Source organism: Mytilus trossulus, chromosome 2 (assembly GCF_036588685.1).
Source record: "Mytilus trossulus isolate FHL-02 chromosome 2, PNRI_Mtr1.1.1.hap1, whole genome shotgun sequence".
Taxonomy (NCBI): domain Eukaryota; kingdom Metazoa; phylum Mollusca; class Bivalvia; order Mytilida; family Mytilidae; genus Mytilus; species Mytilus trossulus.
In genome coordinates, this window is record NC_086374.1 from 86927804 (window position 1) to 86943324 (window position 15521).

The following is a 15521-nucleotide window of genomic DNA, read 5'->3' on the forward strand; positions in this document are numbered from 1 at the left end:
AAAACGGATGTCCAACGTTACATTTTTAAACAACTGTTTTATTTCTTATGTATAGTGATTCTATTCTTTTTTTCTCAAGGCCCTAAACAAATTTTTGTTTTCACCAAAAACTGGAAACAAACTTTTTTTTCCAAAAAAAACCATAGCCCCCCCTCCAGAAAATCAAATGGTTGCTGCCTTATCGGAAACGGCGACAAAAACAGTTTCATTGAAGTAATGCATCCCCGTATTATACGGACGATTCAGGAGAAGATTAGTACATTTTAAAAGCAAGAAACTTCAAATGACTTGGAAAATAATTTTCAAGATCGGGTTATAATAATTTCATTCGATGATAATGTGTCAAGTAAATTTTTAATACAATTCAATTCAAATTAATCAAGGGTAAATATGTTTTTATTTACTTGCAGAGTGTCGGATATATTTGTATTAGGGTTGAATCAAGACATGAAAAATTTACAATGACAGATGATATGCATCCATGCATTTTTAGCAGCCTGCGATTAAAATTTTGTCGTAATTTATTTATAGAAAACCGTATACTTCTGTCCCATTTTTCCTTCCTTCAAGTTCATTACTTACGACAATACAACATTTTAAATGTGAATTAAGGGTAAAAATTATTTAATCGATTTCCACAACTTTGGGTAAATAAATTCTTGGTAAATAGACATCACAAAATTAATAGAGACAGATTTAGAATCAACCAACTACATAAAAAAAAGCAAATGAAACTTGCAAATTGAATAAAATTAATGTACGTCAAACGTTTCAGAAATCTCTCTTTGACGTCGTGGTGGTGTAACGTAGGAACATCGTGCGCAAAGTTTGTATAGTCTTGGCTCACACTGAACAGCATGGTACAAAGGGCCTTAAAAAGACTAGTGTAAAAACAGGAAAGCCAACGGTATAATCTATAAAAACAAATGGAAACACTTATGAAGCACATACAAAAACCGACATTTTGATACGGTACCAGGTACCCGACTTAGGACAGGTGCAAACAAATTGGATTTAAATGTATAGATAGGCACTAACACCTATCCAACTTGAAACAATAATGTAAAATCACAACATAGAAAGACACGCTTTGAAATATTAACTGAAATGGTTTTACTCAATCAAATGACATACTAGTATTAAAAGAACTAATGATGAAACACTGACCGAACAAATGTGATCTATGACTCAATGTAAATAAAAAATAAAACAATGGGGTAAGAGTCAAACAATATCAGAAAGAAAATCATAACCTTGAACAAAATTCGGACGGACAGAGAGACAGTGTCTTTCAGCTTTACAGGTAGGGCATTGATAATAGCGCCCATTTTAGAGAGGGGGATAAATAATCTGTTCTCCGTACATGCCATATTACAAAACAACGCAGTATTTAGAGGTCAAAATGTCGAAAATGAATGATTGCGCGGCGAAAAAAAACCCGACTTAGTAAGTAGTAAAAACAAAGAATAACATCCTCCTTCCCCAATGGATATCAAATGGTCATCCTCTTTCTTTTGGCACAGATTCGTTACATTATTGGGCATGGTTTACTAGATGCTCGATGTACGCTCTTAAAGGCCTCTTGTTTTAAAATTTATTTTACAAAATTCACCTGTAGAGACTTATGTAAGTATACGTCAAACTACCAGTTAATGGTAAACCATAATGTTAGATACAGACATCACATGATGCAAAAAGACGAAGTAAAGTATCTGAACAACTGGACATATAAACAAAATTTAAAGCGTAAAGACAGGTTGACAAATGTAAATCTAAAGTTGTTTTTAACGTGTTAAAATAACATTTAACGCGTTTAAGTTGCATTTAACGCGTTTAAGTTGCATTCAACGCGTTAAAGTTGCATTCAACGCGTTAAAGTTGCATTTAACGCGTTAAAGTTGCTTTTAACGCGGTAAAGTTGCTTTGACGTGTTGAAGTTGCATTAAACGAGTAAACGTTGCTTTAACGCGTTACAGTTATATTTAACGCGTTAAAATTGCATTCAACGCGTTAAAGATGCATTTAAGTCGTTAAAATAACATTTAACGCGTTAAAACTGCATTTTACGCGTTAAAGTAGCATTTAACGCGTTAAAGATGCATTTAACGCGTTAAAATAACAATTAACGCGTTAAAACTGCATTTTACGCGTTAAAATTGCTTTTAACGCGTTAAACTTGCTTTTAGCGCATTAAACTTGCTTTTAACGCATAACATCAACATTCAACGCGTTCAAGTTGCATTTAACGCGTTAACGTTGCATTTAACGCGTTAAAGTTGCATTTAACTCGTTGAAGTTGCTTTTAACGCATTAAAGTTGCTTTTAACGCGGTAAACTTGCTTTTAACGCGTTAAGATAACATTTAACGCGTTGAAGTTGCATTTAACTCGTTAAAGTAAAGTTGCGTTTAACGCGGTAAACTTGCTTTTAACGCGTTAAAGTTGCTTTTAACGCGTTAAAGTTGCTTTTTACGCGTTAAGATAACATTTAACGCGTTAAAGTTGCATTTAACTCGTTAAAGTTGCTTTTAACGCATTAAAGTTTCTTTCAACGCGTTAAAGTTGCGTTTACGTAATGTTCTGCTAATCTCAACATTATCGCGTTAATAGACGTAGATATGACACATCCGGCCATTTCATTTATTAGGTTTCGAGTAAAACCTGACGTCTTAAAACTTAGTTTAGGCGAAAGTAGAAAGTTTTTCTGTCATTTTTTGTAGTGAATTGCCTAACGCGTTAAATTATCAATTAACGCGTTAAAAATAATTTTAACGCGTTTAAACTACATTTATCGCGTTAAATGTGGTTTTATCGCGTTAAATGTTAACGCGTTACTTTATCGGGTTTTTGACATGAACGGCCTTTCATATACTACTGTTGCCTTTATCTATATTGATACATACCCAAATATTTGTTTTTGAATCGATTTTGAAGGGAAAACGATGATATTCTTATCAAGTAGATAAAGGTGGTTCAATTACAAATTCTAACATTCAAACCTTCAAGGCCCAAAATAGTTAGTAGAACCTATTACTTACACAAAAAACTAGAAATATTTCCACTGTTTTTTTTCATCTAATTTTTTAATTAATTTTACCCTCATTTTATTGTCCTCGAGAACCTGTTCTGATGTAACATTTTCAAATACTTTCTTTACTTTTTCAACCTCTTCGTTATCAAGAAGTCTCCTGCAAAGCAAATCGTTGAAAATATAAGGGATAGTGATAGCCTTTTCAGAATTTTCACCACTTTCTAACATTGCAAAAAAATCTTCATTCACAGTTAACTGAAGTACTTTTATTTTACTATTCAGAAATGATTTTGAATATGTATCATGACCGTCTACTTTTTTTGCTTTTTTTTTTTAAATCTAAGGCCACTAGCACTTTTAGATCTTTTATGGTGCAATGAATACAAAATTTAAAAAAATTCTCAAAAATAATTTTCATCTGTATGTAAAATTATTTCATAATTTTTCTACACCTGGTTCATTCCTCAGTTTGGGAAAGTATATTCAGTTGATACTGTATTTTTTTGTCCAATCACACTGTTTAGATACATTAATCTAAGTATCTGGAATGCAAATACCACCGTTTCACCTTCACGATTACATAAAAACCTCTTGGATTGCACTAAGGAATGAAATTGAATATCTAATATTGTGTTTGAAGTTTTGTGTTCCGAAAACGTTTAATTTATTATGTTTATAATCCCCTGTTCCCATATATGTATTCGCTCATAAAAAAAATACCTCACTAAAATGTAACCATATTTGTCGAAGCTTTGTTGAATATTTGGTGTAACTTGGAAGTCGTCACGATGAAAAAGATATTCTGCAAAATAAAAGTTTGATGTTATGCAAAGTACAGCAATACAGACAGAATAGCAATTTTTGAATATAGCAAAAAATCATAACTCCAAGAACCGTTCAAAACGGAAAAACCTTTTTCAAATGGCGAAAAGTTTAAACACATCAAACAAATGAGAAACAACTGTCATATTCCTGACTTGGTACAGTCATTTCAGCCAAAATAATAAATAAGCGTCTCTTTATTCAAATTGATCGGCAAAACCAACATTTGTGATTTTTAAACACTTAATTTCGTTGCAAGTTCTTGTCATATTCTGTGACACTTAACCACTAGACACAAGACTGAAATTGAAAAACGATGGGTGCGTGCTTAGCAAAAGGACATTTACTGTTGGTCTTTTTTTCTTTTTTAGCCATGGTTTTGTGATTTCATTTTCGACTAATTTGGAGTGTTCATCTGTGATCTTTCGCCGCTTCTTTATTGTATAAATGTGCAAAATTAAACCTTGTAACATAATCTAGATACAAAGATAAATTTCCTAAAACATAGGATTTCAGATATACATTTTGCGTTTGAAAATGTAATATAACTAATTACATTCAAGAAGAAAAAATATTTGAATTCGAAATATGTTTAACAAAAACACTAACACTATGATTAAGGACACAAACCCGAATTTAGTTTGAAACTTCCTGTAGTCATTGCTGCAGTAATAAGACACTCCTGTAATACAGTAAAAAAACTTTTGTGAAATTTTACAAAATATCTAATTCACAGGAAACTCTTATTCAAAAGCATTAAAAAATATTGCGTCAAGCTCATTCTAATAGATTTCGTTTGTTAAAAATCTTCCTGTTGACTTTTGTACATTTTTACTTGCTATGACAATGCTACTGAGTATAACGTTAGTAAGACTTAGGGAGCGATGCATGCACAATACGATACACTTATATATATTTGAGCGGCTGCGGTGTTCGAGTGGTCTGAACAGTTAATATTGTAATCACTATCCAACCAAAACTGAGGTTGTAAGTTCGAAACCCGCTAGTGCGGTGCCATCGACTGCAATCGTAATTGACTTGGAATGTCAGTTTTCCTGCTGAAGGTCGGTGCTTTTCTCCGGGCACTCCGGCTTCCTCTCCCAGTAAAAACTGGCCGCCACGAAACAGCCTAAATGCGGTATTAAAAGTGGCGCTTAAACACCAAAACTCAAAATCAATCATTTATTTTAGAACATTAAAAGAACTGTTTTATGGTAGATATTTTGACAGTTCTACACGGGGTTAGGACTGAATCCGAATGTACATGATTATATTATGTTGTAGGTCATGTTATCACTTCAATATATTATCACCCTAATACTTATGATATCTATGGTTTGATGACGTCAGGAGGTAATTAACTCATCACTGATATCAACAATAGATAAACATGCGCAATAAAGTTTGAGATCGAAGTATCATTTTTCTCAAATTTACTTTTAGAACCAGATTTAATCCACCATTTTCTACATTTGAAAATGCCTGTACCAAGTCAGGAAAATGACAGTTCTTGTCCATTCGTTTTTTATGCGTTTTGTTATTTGATTTTGCCATGTGATTATGGACTTTCCGAATTGATTTTTCCCTAGTTCAGTTTTTTTGTGATTTTACTTTTTATTAAACCATGGGTTTAAAGGCAAAAGGATAAACATCATTTGTAAATTATTTCTTTTATTATTTAGTCTATTTTTTGTAATGTCCGTTTGACGTTACTTGGTATTTATACATCCCGTCATTGAATTATTGTACTATGGTTAAATGTTGTATTCTTGTCTTTCGCTAATATGGTTTTCCTATATGCCTTTTTGGTTGTTTTTTTGTTAACACATTTGTTAGTTTTTTTAAGTTTATAGCACAATCTTGCTTGCTGTACCCCTTTTGACATTAGTAACTTATATAAAATTGAGAATGGAAGTGGGGAATGTGTCAAAGAGACAACAACCCAACCATAGAAAAAAAAACAGCAGAAGGTCACCAATAGGTCTTCAATGTAGCGAGAAATTCCCGCACCCGGAGGCGTCCTTCAGTCGTCCCCTAAACAAATATATACTAGTTCAGTGATAATGAACGCCATACTAATTTCAAAATTGTACTATTAAAATATTGTCTGTTTAAGTTTGTTCGCACATCTTTGTCAATATAATAGAATTATATGCGACTGGCATACAAGTGAAATGTTTAGCTAGCTATTAAACTAGATTTAATCCAGCATTTTCTACAAATGAAAATGTCTGTACCAAGTAAGGAATATGACAGTTGTTAACCATTCGTTTGATGTGTTCGTGCTTTTGATTATTTCATTTGCATTTTATTTTTTTTTAAATAATTTTCTTCGGAGTTTATTATTTTTGTTCATTTACTTTAAGAGATTGAAGAATCCTTACCTTTTAATGTTATATATATTGTTTACTTATGTACTGTTATAAATTCACGTACACATTTGTATTTGTGCGATAATCTTTTAACATTATGATAACGACCTATCACAGTCAAAATAAAACGAACGCAACTACATAGCAAACTCTTTTATCATTCGTATAAAAATTCAAGTTGCTGTATGCGAAGTACACAGTGACAACCTAAAAGAAATATTTCACAAATTATGATTTTTAAATTATAACTCTAGAAATATTTTGTTATCGTCGATATTAAAGTTTATCTTGAATAAAAAATTAAGGAATATGATTGTTCTGTATATGAGTAATCTAAAAGTAAAATTACAAAAATACTGAACTCCGACAATAATTCACTAATCAAATGGCAAAACGACATGATATTTTAAAATGCTCTTTTAAGTAGTTTGTTTATCGCCTTGGATTTAATATTGGGATTGTTGTCGTGAATCTTGAAGTATGACTACAGGTGAAAAAAACACACCAAGAAGTTTTAAAATCATACTGCGTTTTTAATATTTTGCCTTGAAATACATATTATCTTTCATTAATGGTTTTGTTTAATGATCAATGTCCAATCCAAAACACAGTTGTCACGGGACTTTTGAACACACTGCATCAAGTCAGAAGCAAGCTTGTTAGCTGTCCCAAGCAGACGTCTGCACCATGTCAGAAGTATGACTTATAAACGGTGGTAGTTATATCAGAAAAACGTGTGTTCAAAGTCAGAGGTATGACTTATAAGCGTTGGTAGCTTTATCAGAAAAAACATGTGTACCAAATCAGAGGTATGACTTATAAAGAGGTATGACTTACCCTTCTGAAGCATCGATCTGAGATCACCCTTAGTTTTAGGTGGGGTTCGTGTTGCTTATTCTTTAGTTTTCTATGTTGTGTCATGTGTACTATAGTTTGTCTGTTTGTCATTTTAATTTTTAGCCATGGCGTTGTCAGTTTATATTCGATTTCTGAGTTTGACTGTCCCTCTGGTATCTTTCGTCCCTCTTTTATACACATTGGTAGTTAAATCAGAAGTCGTGTGTACCAAGTCAGAGATATGGCTTATAAACATTGGTAGTTATACCAGAAAGAACGTGTGTACCAAGTCAGAGGTTTTAATTAATAAGATTTTTCTACTACCTATGTCTTAGAAAACTATCTGAACCATCTGAACCAATTCAAAAGTATGACTTGTGAAGATTGGTAGCTGTCTCTTAACACTGTTAGTACCAATATCATAGGACCGTTGACAGTAAGTCGTAACTGTTTCAAGAAACCGTTTGTATAATGTCAGGAGATTGACATAAACGTGTCATAACTACTAAGTCCAAAATTGACTTAAAGATAAATAGTTGTCTAAAGGAGTAAATGGACCAAGTGAAGATTGTTAGGAAATCCTGGACAATCATAGGTCTGTTCTATGTTTCTTTGGAATTTCAACCAAAGATGAAGCACTGGATCTTCTATCACTGTATTGCATACCTAAACTACATAAGTGTCCTTACAAACAATGGTATATTGCTGGGTCTTCCAAGTGATCCATGAAACCTCTTTCTAAATTATCAACATCTATTTTATCAGCAATCAAAGACGGGCTTCAAAGTTATTGTGAAACTGCCTATTCAAGAGGTGGCGTGAATCAGATGTGGATACTTAAAGATTCCAAAGATCTTTTAGAGTACATACAATCTAACTCTCTTTCATCTTGTAACAGTATTAAAACATTAGACTTTTCTACTCTTTACACAAATATTCCACATTCCAAACTAAAAGACAAATTGAAAGAGTTGGTATTACTTTGCTTCATAAAAAAGAATGGCCAACGTAGATACAAGTATCTTGTCTTAGGGAGGGATATATCCTACTTTGTAAGGAGTCACTCTGATTCAAACAAAAAATACTCTGAAACTGATATTATCAAGATGCTTGATTTCTTGATTGACAACATATTTGTTCCGTTCGGAGGACGTGTTTTTCAACAGACTGTCGGCATTTCAATGGGAACAAACTGTGCCCCTCTACTTGCCAACTTGTTTCTTTATTATTATGAGGCTGACTTCATGCAGGAACTTCTTAGGAAGAAAGATAAGAAGTTAGCAATATCCTTTAACTCTACTTTCCGCTATATAGATGATGTTCTTTCACTAAAAAATTCAAAATTTGGTGACTATGTGGAACGCATCTGTCCCATCGAACAAGAGATAAAGGATACTACAGATACAGTTAAGTCGGCTTAATATCTTGACTTACATCTAGAAATTGACAATGAGGGTCGGTTGAAAACAAAACTTTACGACAAAAGAGATGATTTCAGCTTTCCAATTGTGAATTTTCCATCTCTAAGTAGCAACATTCCAGCAGCACCTGCATAAGGGATGTATATCTCCCAATTGATACAATATTCCTGTGCTTGCATTTCCTATCATGATTTTCTTGATAGAGTGTTGTTGCTGACAAGAAAGCTATTAAACCAAGAGTTCCAAATGGTGAAGTTAAAATCATCACTTCGTAAATTGTACGGACGCCATCACGAGTTTGTTGACAGTTATGGAATAACCGTTTCACAAATGATATCGGATATGTTCCTTACGTCGTAACTACAATCCCCTTCCCTTTCATGAATGTGACCTACTGAATTAGACTATTTACCGGATTTGAAATCACATAAGCAACACGACGGGTGCCACATGTGGAGCAGGATCTGCTTAGCCTTCCGGAGCACCTTAGATCACCCTTAGTTTTTAGTGGGGTTCGTGTTGTTTATTGTTTAGTTTTCTATGTTGTGTCATGTGTACTATTGTTTTTCTGTTTGCCTTTTTCACTTTTAGACATGGCGTTGTCAGTTTGTTTTAGATTTATGAGTTTGACTGTCCCTTTGGTATCTTTCGTCCCTTTTTTATTAGCAGTGATTTGCTTTCAAATTAAATCACACATTCGGGTTCAACCGATTTTTTTAAAATTGTATATTTTTGCAATCATAAAATTAGATATAGTTCAAGGGAACACAATGTGTATATTTAGAGTGAATAAAAACTACATATGAACGATTCTTTTTCACGTGGAAATGAATCAACACCGGTTATGGCCATATGAAATAAATGGCTTGTTTAGAAGTCTCGATAAAATTGATACCTGTGTGACGTTATTCAGATTCATAACATATCAAATCTTACACACAATACCTCTGATTAGGATATTAGACCAATGTAGATATGTTACATGTGTTATCAGCATGTTGCTTATCTTAATTTACCTAACAGGGTCAAACGTATTCGGTTTAAATGCACACGTGATTAAAGACATCTATGTATTTACATCATAGTGAATGTATATTTGTTCATTGAAATTTGTATTTATGTAGGTAAGATAAATCTATATAACTTCTTGCTTTTAAGAGTGCGTTCATTGCTGTCTAATCATAAAAATGATCTTTTCCTTTCTTAATAACAAAACATCTTTAAAAAAAAGAGGCTAAAACCAGATTAAGTGTTCGTGTTGCCACAATTACCATTTTAGGAGTAAATGTAACATAATTCCAGTCTTCTGTTATAAGATTTATATGATTTAAAATGTCTTTGCTTTGACATGCCAATTACAGTAGAAAACAATATGCATTCAATGTCCAACTGAAAACTAGACAAGCAAACAAAATAATGATTTATACAAAACGACTTTGAGATATCAAAACGAAACAAGCAAACGGACAAATAGAATGTATCATACATTAGCATGTTGTTTTATAGTTGCTATAATTTACGACATGGGTGTGCCCACCGACTGACAAAGAGATAAGACTAAAACCCATTCCTTGAAAATCTGCTTAAAGCTAAAAATAACGATAAAAAAGATACCGACCTTTCAACCCAAATTCAAACTAATGAAATCAAACGTTGTTTTTTTTTGTAATTATTGTATTTTTGACGAAGAAACAAGTGAAATTACATACTGCAGTTATCAAACGTTATCAATTAACGAAATAAGTGAAAAACGAGTACCATATTCCAAACTTAGTACATGCATTTTCGAAAAATAAAATGCTGGGTTAAACTAGATTTTGGCAAGCAAAATCTCCAACTTGTATGCCATGTTAATAAATCCGTTATATTGACACACTTGTGTAAGCAACTCGTACAGACATAATAGGTTAATGTGACAATAATATAGATTCAGCAGCCAGAATTGTTTTAACATACATCAAATACAACATTGGATAACATCAATAATGGAGAATGGTATGATATGTTACTGAATGGTTAGGTTTGAGTTAAATTTTCAAAAAAAGCTTCGTATTCTCAAAACTTTAAAAGTTAATTGCATTACTGCAACGTCCGCCAAGTAGTAATAAGTTATTCCAAAAAAAAACCGTTACTAAAGAAAAGAGAGGCGGAAGATACCAAAGGACATTCAAATTGATTGGTCAATAATTAAGAGAGGCGGAAGATACCAAAGGAAATTCGAACTGATTGGTAAATAATAAAGAGAGGCGGAAGATACCAAAGGACATTCTAACTGATTGGTCAATACTGACAATAACATGACTTAAAACAAAAACAACCCAAAGACAAACAAAATATAACAAAACGAATCATAGAAAACTAAAGACTGAGTAACAGGAACCCCACCAAACAGATGCCCGAGAATGTTAAGAAGATTCTGCTCCAGATGTGACACCAATTGTGTTGCTTCTGTAAGTAGATAAGGAAATGTTCAGATAACAAAAGTATTTACACAATTTCCATTTATTAGTGATACATAATTATATTTACATATATTTTTTTCAGACTAATTTGAAAAAGCACTATGGAAAAACAGACATTACGATTGCCAACTGTTGACATTTCTAAAGCTAGAACACACAGGTCAGAAGTTGCTCAAACCGTTGTTGATGGTTTGGAAAACACTGGATTTTTGTTTATAGAGAATGTGCAGGGATTGAACTATGATAAACTTTATAAGTGCTGTCAATGGTTCTTTGGTTTACCAATGGATACAAAGAAAACACTGCTTAGAAATATATGGAACTCAGAAAGTAGCAATGTTTACCGAGGGTATTTCCCAGTAGGTGAAAATGAGCCAAGTCGAAAAGAAGGATTTGAATTCGGACGAGATGTTGATCCAAATGACAAAACAATTGCTCCTGGAAACTGGTTTTATGAAAAATCTGTATGGCCCAACGAAGATGGAACATTTCCTTTTAAAACATTTTTGCTTGAGACTTACGAATATATGCACGATACTGCTCTAGAGATTCTACGACTTGCAGCAATAGGTTTAGGTATAGACGAACATGCCTTCGAACCTATATTTTCTACCAGGCCTATGTCAACGTTTAGGTTGATCCATTATCCACCTTGGGATAAAACCCCACCAGAAAATGCAGTGATTGAGGACGGTAAGGTAGTGACTACTCCGGATCACACGGACTCCAATTTTCTAACTTTATTGACTACTTTTAATTATAAAGGACTTGAGATTTTGGCGCCGGACGGTAGATGGGTAGAACTTAAACCAAGGCCAAACACACTGGTAATGAATATTGGAGATGTCTTTTCAAGAATGATGGGGGGTCGTTTTAAGGCTACCCGACATCGAGTTATAGACATTGGAATTGATCGATATTCTGTGCCATTTTTCCTCGAACCATCATTTGATGGTGACATTGGAATCAACTTTATGTCAAAGTACGGTTCGGAGGGACCTGGCCATGTTGTTGAAAAATATGGACCTTGGGTTGTGAATACTATGAAACATGTTAAGAAATACTTTGAGTATAGGCACCTTCCAGAATTTTGAATTCTGAATAAATAAATGCAACCTTTCTTTACTAGGCAGTATCGATACCATGTATGTTTAGATGTGTTTGTAATAAAAGAGGGACGAAAGATACCAAAGGGACAGTTCAACTTATAAATCGAAAATAAACTGACAACGCCATGGATAAAAATGAAAAGGACAAACAGACAAACAATTATAGTACACACGACACAACATAGAAAATTAAAGAATAATCAAATGAATCCCACCAAAAACTAGGGGTTATCTCAGGCGCACCGAAAGGGTAAGCAGATCCTGATCCACATGTGGCACCCGTGGCTTATGATATACCAAATCCGGTAATTAGTCTAATTCGGTATGTCACATTTATGAAAGGGAAGGGGATTGTAGTTGCGACGTAAGGATCATATCCGATATTATTTTGTGAAACGGTTATTCCACAACGGTCAACCAGCTCGTGATGGCGTCCGTAAAAGATGATTTCAACTTCACCATTTGGAACTCTTGATTTAATAGCTACCTTGTGAGCAAAAACTCTCTATCAAGAAAATCTTGATAGGAAATGTAAGCCCGGGAATATCGTATCAATTGGTAGATATATTCACCGTATGCAGGTGCTGCTGGAATGTTGCTACATATAAATGGAAAGTTTAAAATTGGAAAGTTGAAATCATCTCTTTTGTCGTAATTTTTTCTTTTCAATCGACCCTCATTGTCAATTCCTATCAAATAGTTAGTGTCTATATGTGTTGCATTAGCGTTTGTTTTTGTTACACTTTAGTGTTTCTGTTTTTTCCCCGTTGTTTTCCTCTTATAGTTGATGTGTTTCTCACGATTTTAGTTTGTAACCCGGATGTTTCTCTCAAACGATTTATGACTTTTGAATCTGTATTTGCTGTATCAATTTTGTTTATTAAGAATGATTATTACTATTCATCTTCCATTGAACGTTTATTTACAATCTTTCGTCCCGATTTTCACCTCGCACTTGCGCTGTGCGAGGTCGGAGATTTAACGGTTGGTTTTGTAGTTGAGGTCGTTGCATACTGGACAAATTTGACGAATTTGAGTACGGATAGACAATAGTTCAATAACAGTACATTTCTGAAGATTTATGATAAGATAAAAGATAGTCGTTGGAAACTTGTTTACTAACAATGACCACTGCCCTTTCCTCGATCTTGATATCTATACACTGTTATACAGTGAAGTTTAGCAATTGATAGTTCATTGATAACATTCTGGCGTATCATAAACAAACAACTTGTAACGTCTCATTTCATTGGCCGAAAGATTTAAATACAACAGCAATGTAGTCAGTCTAGTCAGTGTGCACGTAAATTGACACAGGTGACCGACAATGGAATTTACTATGTTACTACGAACGTAAAAACAATGATTTGTATAGTTTACAAACCTTTGGCCAAAAGATTTAAATAAATGTTTTGCTAACTTCAAATAGTGGGGTCGAAAAAGTATACTGATATTCTAAGTTATTTATGCATGCAGCAACTCAATTATCTTGTACCCGGCATGATGAGAAATATAAGGATAAAATAAAATACATGTACCGCTTTTATACGGATGAATAAATGAACCACTTTTAATTTCTTTCATACCTACGATAGGTTATAATCCTTACAATGTCGTAGTCACTTATAAAGTATTTCATAATACTGATCCTGCTTTACAATAATTAATGATGGGTTGCACTGACATTCCTCCTTTATTATTTTCATGCTAAAACATACACACAGTAGCTACCACAAAGATAGAAACAAAATAACTAATCGTATCATTTGTGCACCTGAATGAATTCAGTGAAGATTATTTCTTTCGCATGTTTGGAACTAAATGAATATTAATACTTGTGAGAAATGTCGTAGTTTATAAGGAACAACTCCCGTTTGAATTGTTTTTACATTGTCATTTCGGGGCCTTTTATAGCTGCTGAATATGCGGTATGGGCTTTGCTCATTATTGAAAGCCGTACGGTGACCTTTAGTTGTTAATTTCTGTGTCATTGTGGTCTCTTGTGGAGAGTTGTGGCATTGGCAATCATACCACATCTTCTTTATTACATATAAATGTACTGTTTTCGATTATGAATGGGTGAATATTTATTTTTCAAATTTATACTGTAACAATAGAGTTGCATAACATTGTTGAACAATCCGCTAAAGTATATGTAGTGTGTATTTGTATTTGAAATAAAATACATAACGAAACGTGAATGATAAACTGACAAAAAAATATCAAGAAATTAAGGATGACTAAATGTATGTACAAGATGAAACTCACCTTTTTATAAATACATTTAAATGATTTAATGAATACAGACATTGTTTGTTCCTATTTACATAGATATAGGAAGATGTGGTGTGAGTGCCAATAAGACAACTCTCCATCCAAATAACAATTTATAAAAGTAAACCATTATAGGTCAATGTAAGGCCTTCAATGCGGAGCCTTGGCTCACACTGAACAACAAGCTATAAAGGGCCCCAAAATTACTAGTGTAAAACCATTCAAACGGGAAAACCAACAGTTTAATATTTACAATAGATAATTTACGTTCGTTTTTTCAACCGAGAATAGCAAAACCTCATGAATTATATCGTTTGTATAAACTTCATTTAATTATCCGCTGTGCCATGATTGCCATCTCCATTTTTTCTTAACAAAGCGTGTTACATGTTATGAATTTACTTACAATTTCGGAATTCATTTTTTTCCTTCAAGTTAATGGAATCAGAAAAAAATCACTATTCTATGAAGAATATCTAAAACTTGGCAAACAATATGAAAAGTGTTTGTAGTAACCTATACAGTTTCATTTTTTCAAGTACAACGTTAATTTATCGAGTCCATTGAGTAAAAGAGAAGGCAGGATAAGCAACTTGAGTGTGTCAATGAAAAAAAATATGTGAATTGAGTTTTTTTTTTATCCTACATTAAACTTTTGATGTCGTCCCTTGATTTAGAGGAGATATTTAAATTGAACATTTTAACTGTTAAGATTTTAAAGTTTAAACTTTACTACCAATTAATTGCAGAAAATTATAACACAAATGAATTTCACATGCACATTAAGCTAGAATTGTGATTAGAATCATGTATGCGAATACGACGATGGAATTTTTAGACGACCTTGACCAGCTACGTGAATATTAATCAGTCCATTCAACGTTAAAGTACGTGTGTTCTATTTTTGCAGGTGTGAGGTCGAAGGTTTGAATTGACCAATGAAAACGATCGTTCCTTAGAGAGTTAATCTAATAAAGTTTGTTTGTCTGATTATGTCGCACGACCTATCGCGAATCTTGGTCGCAGTTGGGTATATCATAAACGGGAAGCTTAATACAAAAATTTATGATAAAAGAGATGATTTTTCATTTCCTATTGTTAATTATCCATTTTTAGATGGTGACGTTCCCTTGTCACCATCTTAGGGTGTTTATATATCTCAACTTGTACGATTCGCTCGTGTATGTAACAACG

At 33.2% G+C, this 15521-nt stretch overlaps 1 protein-coding gene across 1 annotated transcript; it reads left to right on the forward strand.

Annotated features, from left to right (window-relative positions):
* Positions 1-9506: 9506 nt before the first annotated feature.
* Positions 9507-12117, forward strand: LOC134705489 (uncharacterized). Its single transcript, XM_063564207.1, has 2 exons — positions 9507-9606; positions 11027-12117. The coding sequence occupies exon 2, from the start codon at positions 11046-11048 to the stop codon at positions 12036-12038; it is 993 nt and encodes a 330-aa protein (XP_063420277.1). The 5' UTR covers positions 9507-9606; positions 11027-11045; the 3' UTR covers positions 12039-12117.
* The last annotated feature ends 3404 nt before the right edge of the window (positions 12118-15521 follow it).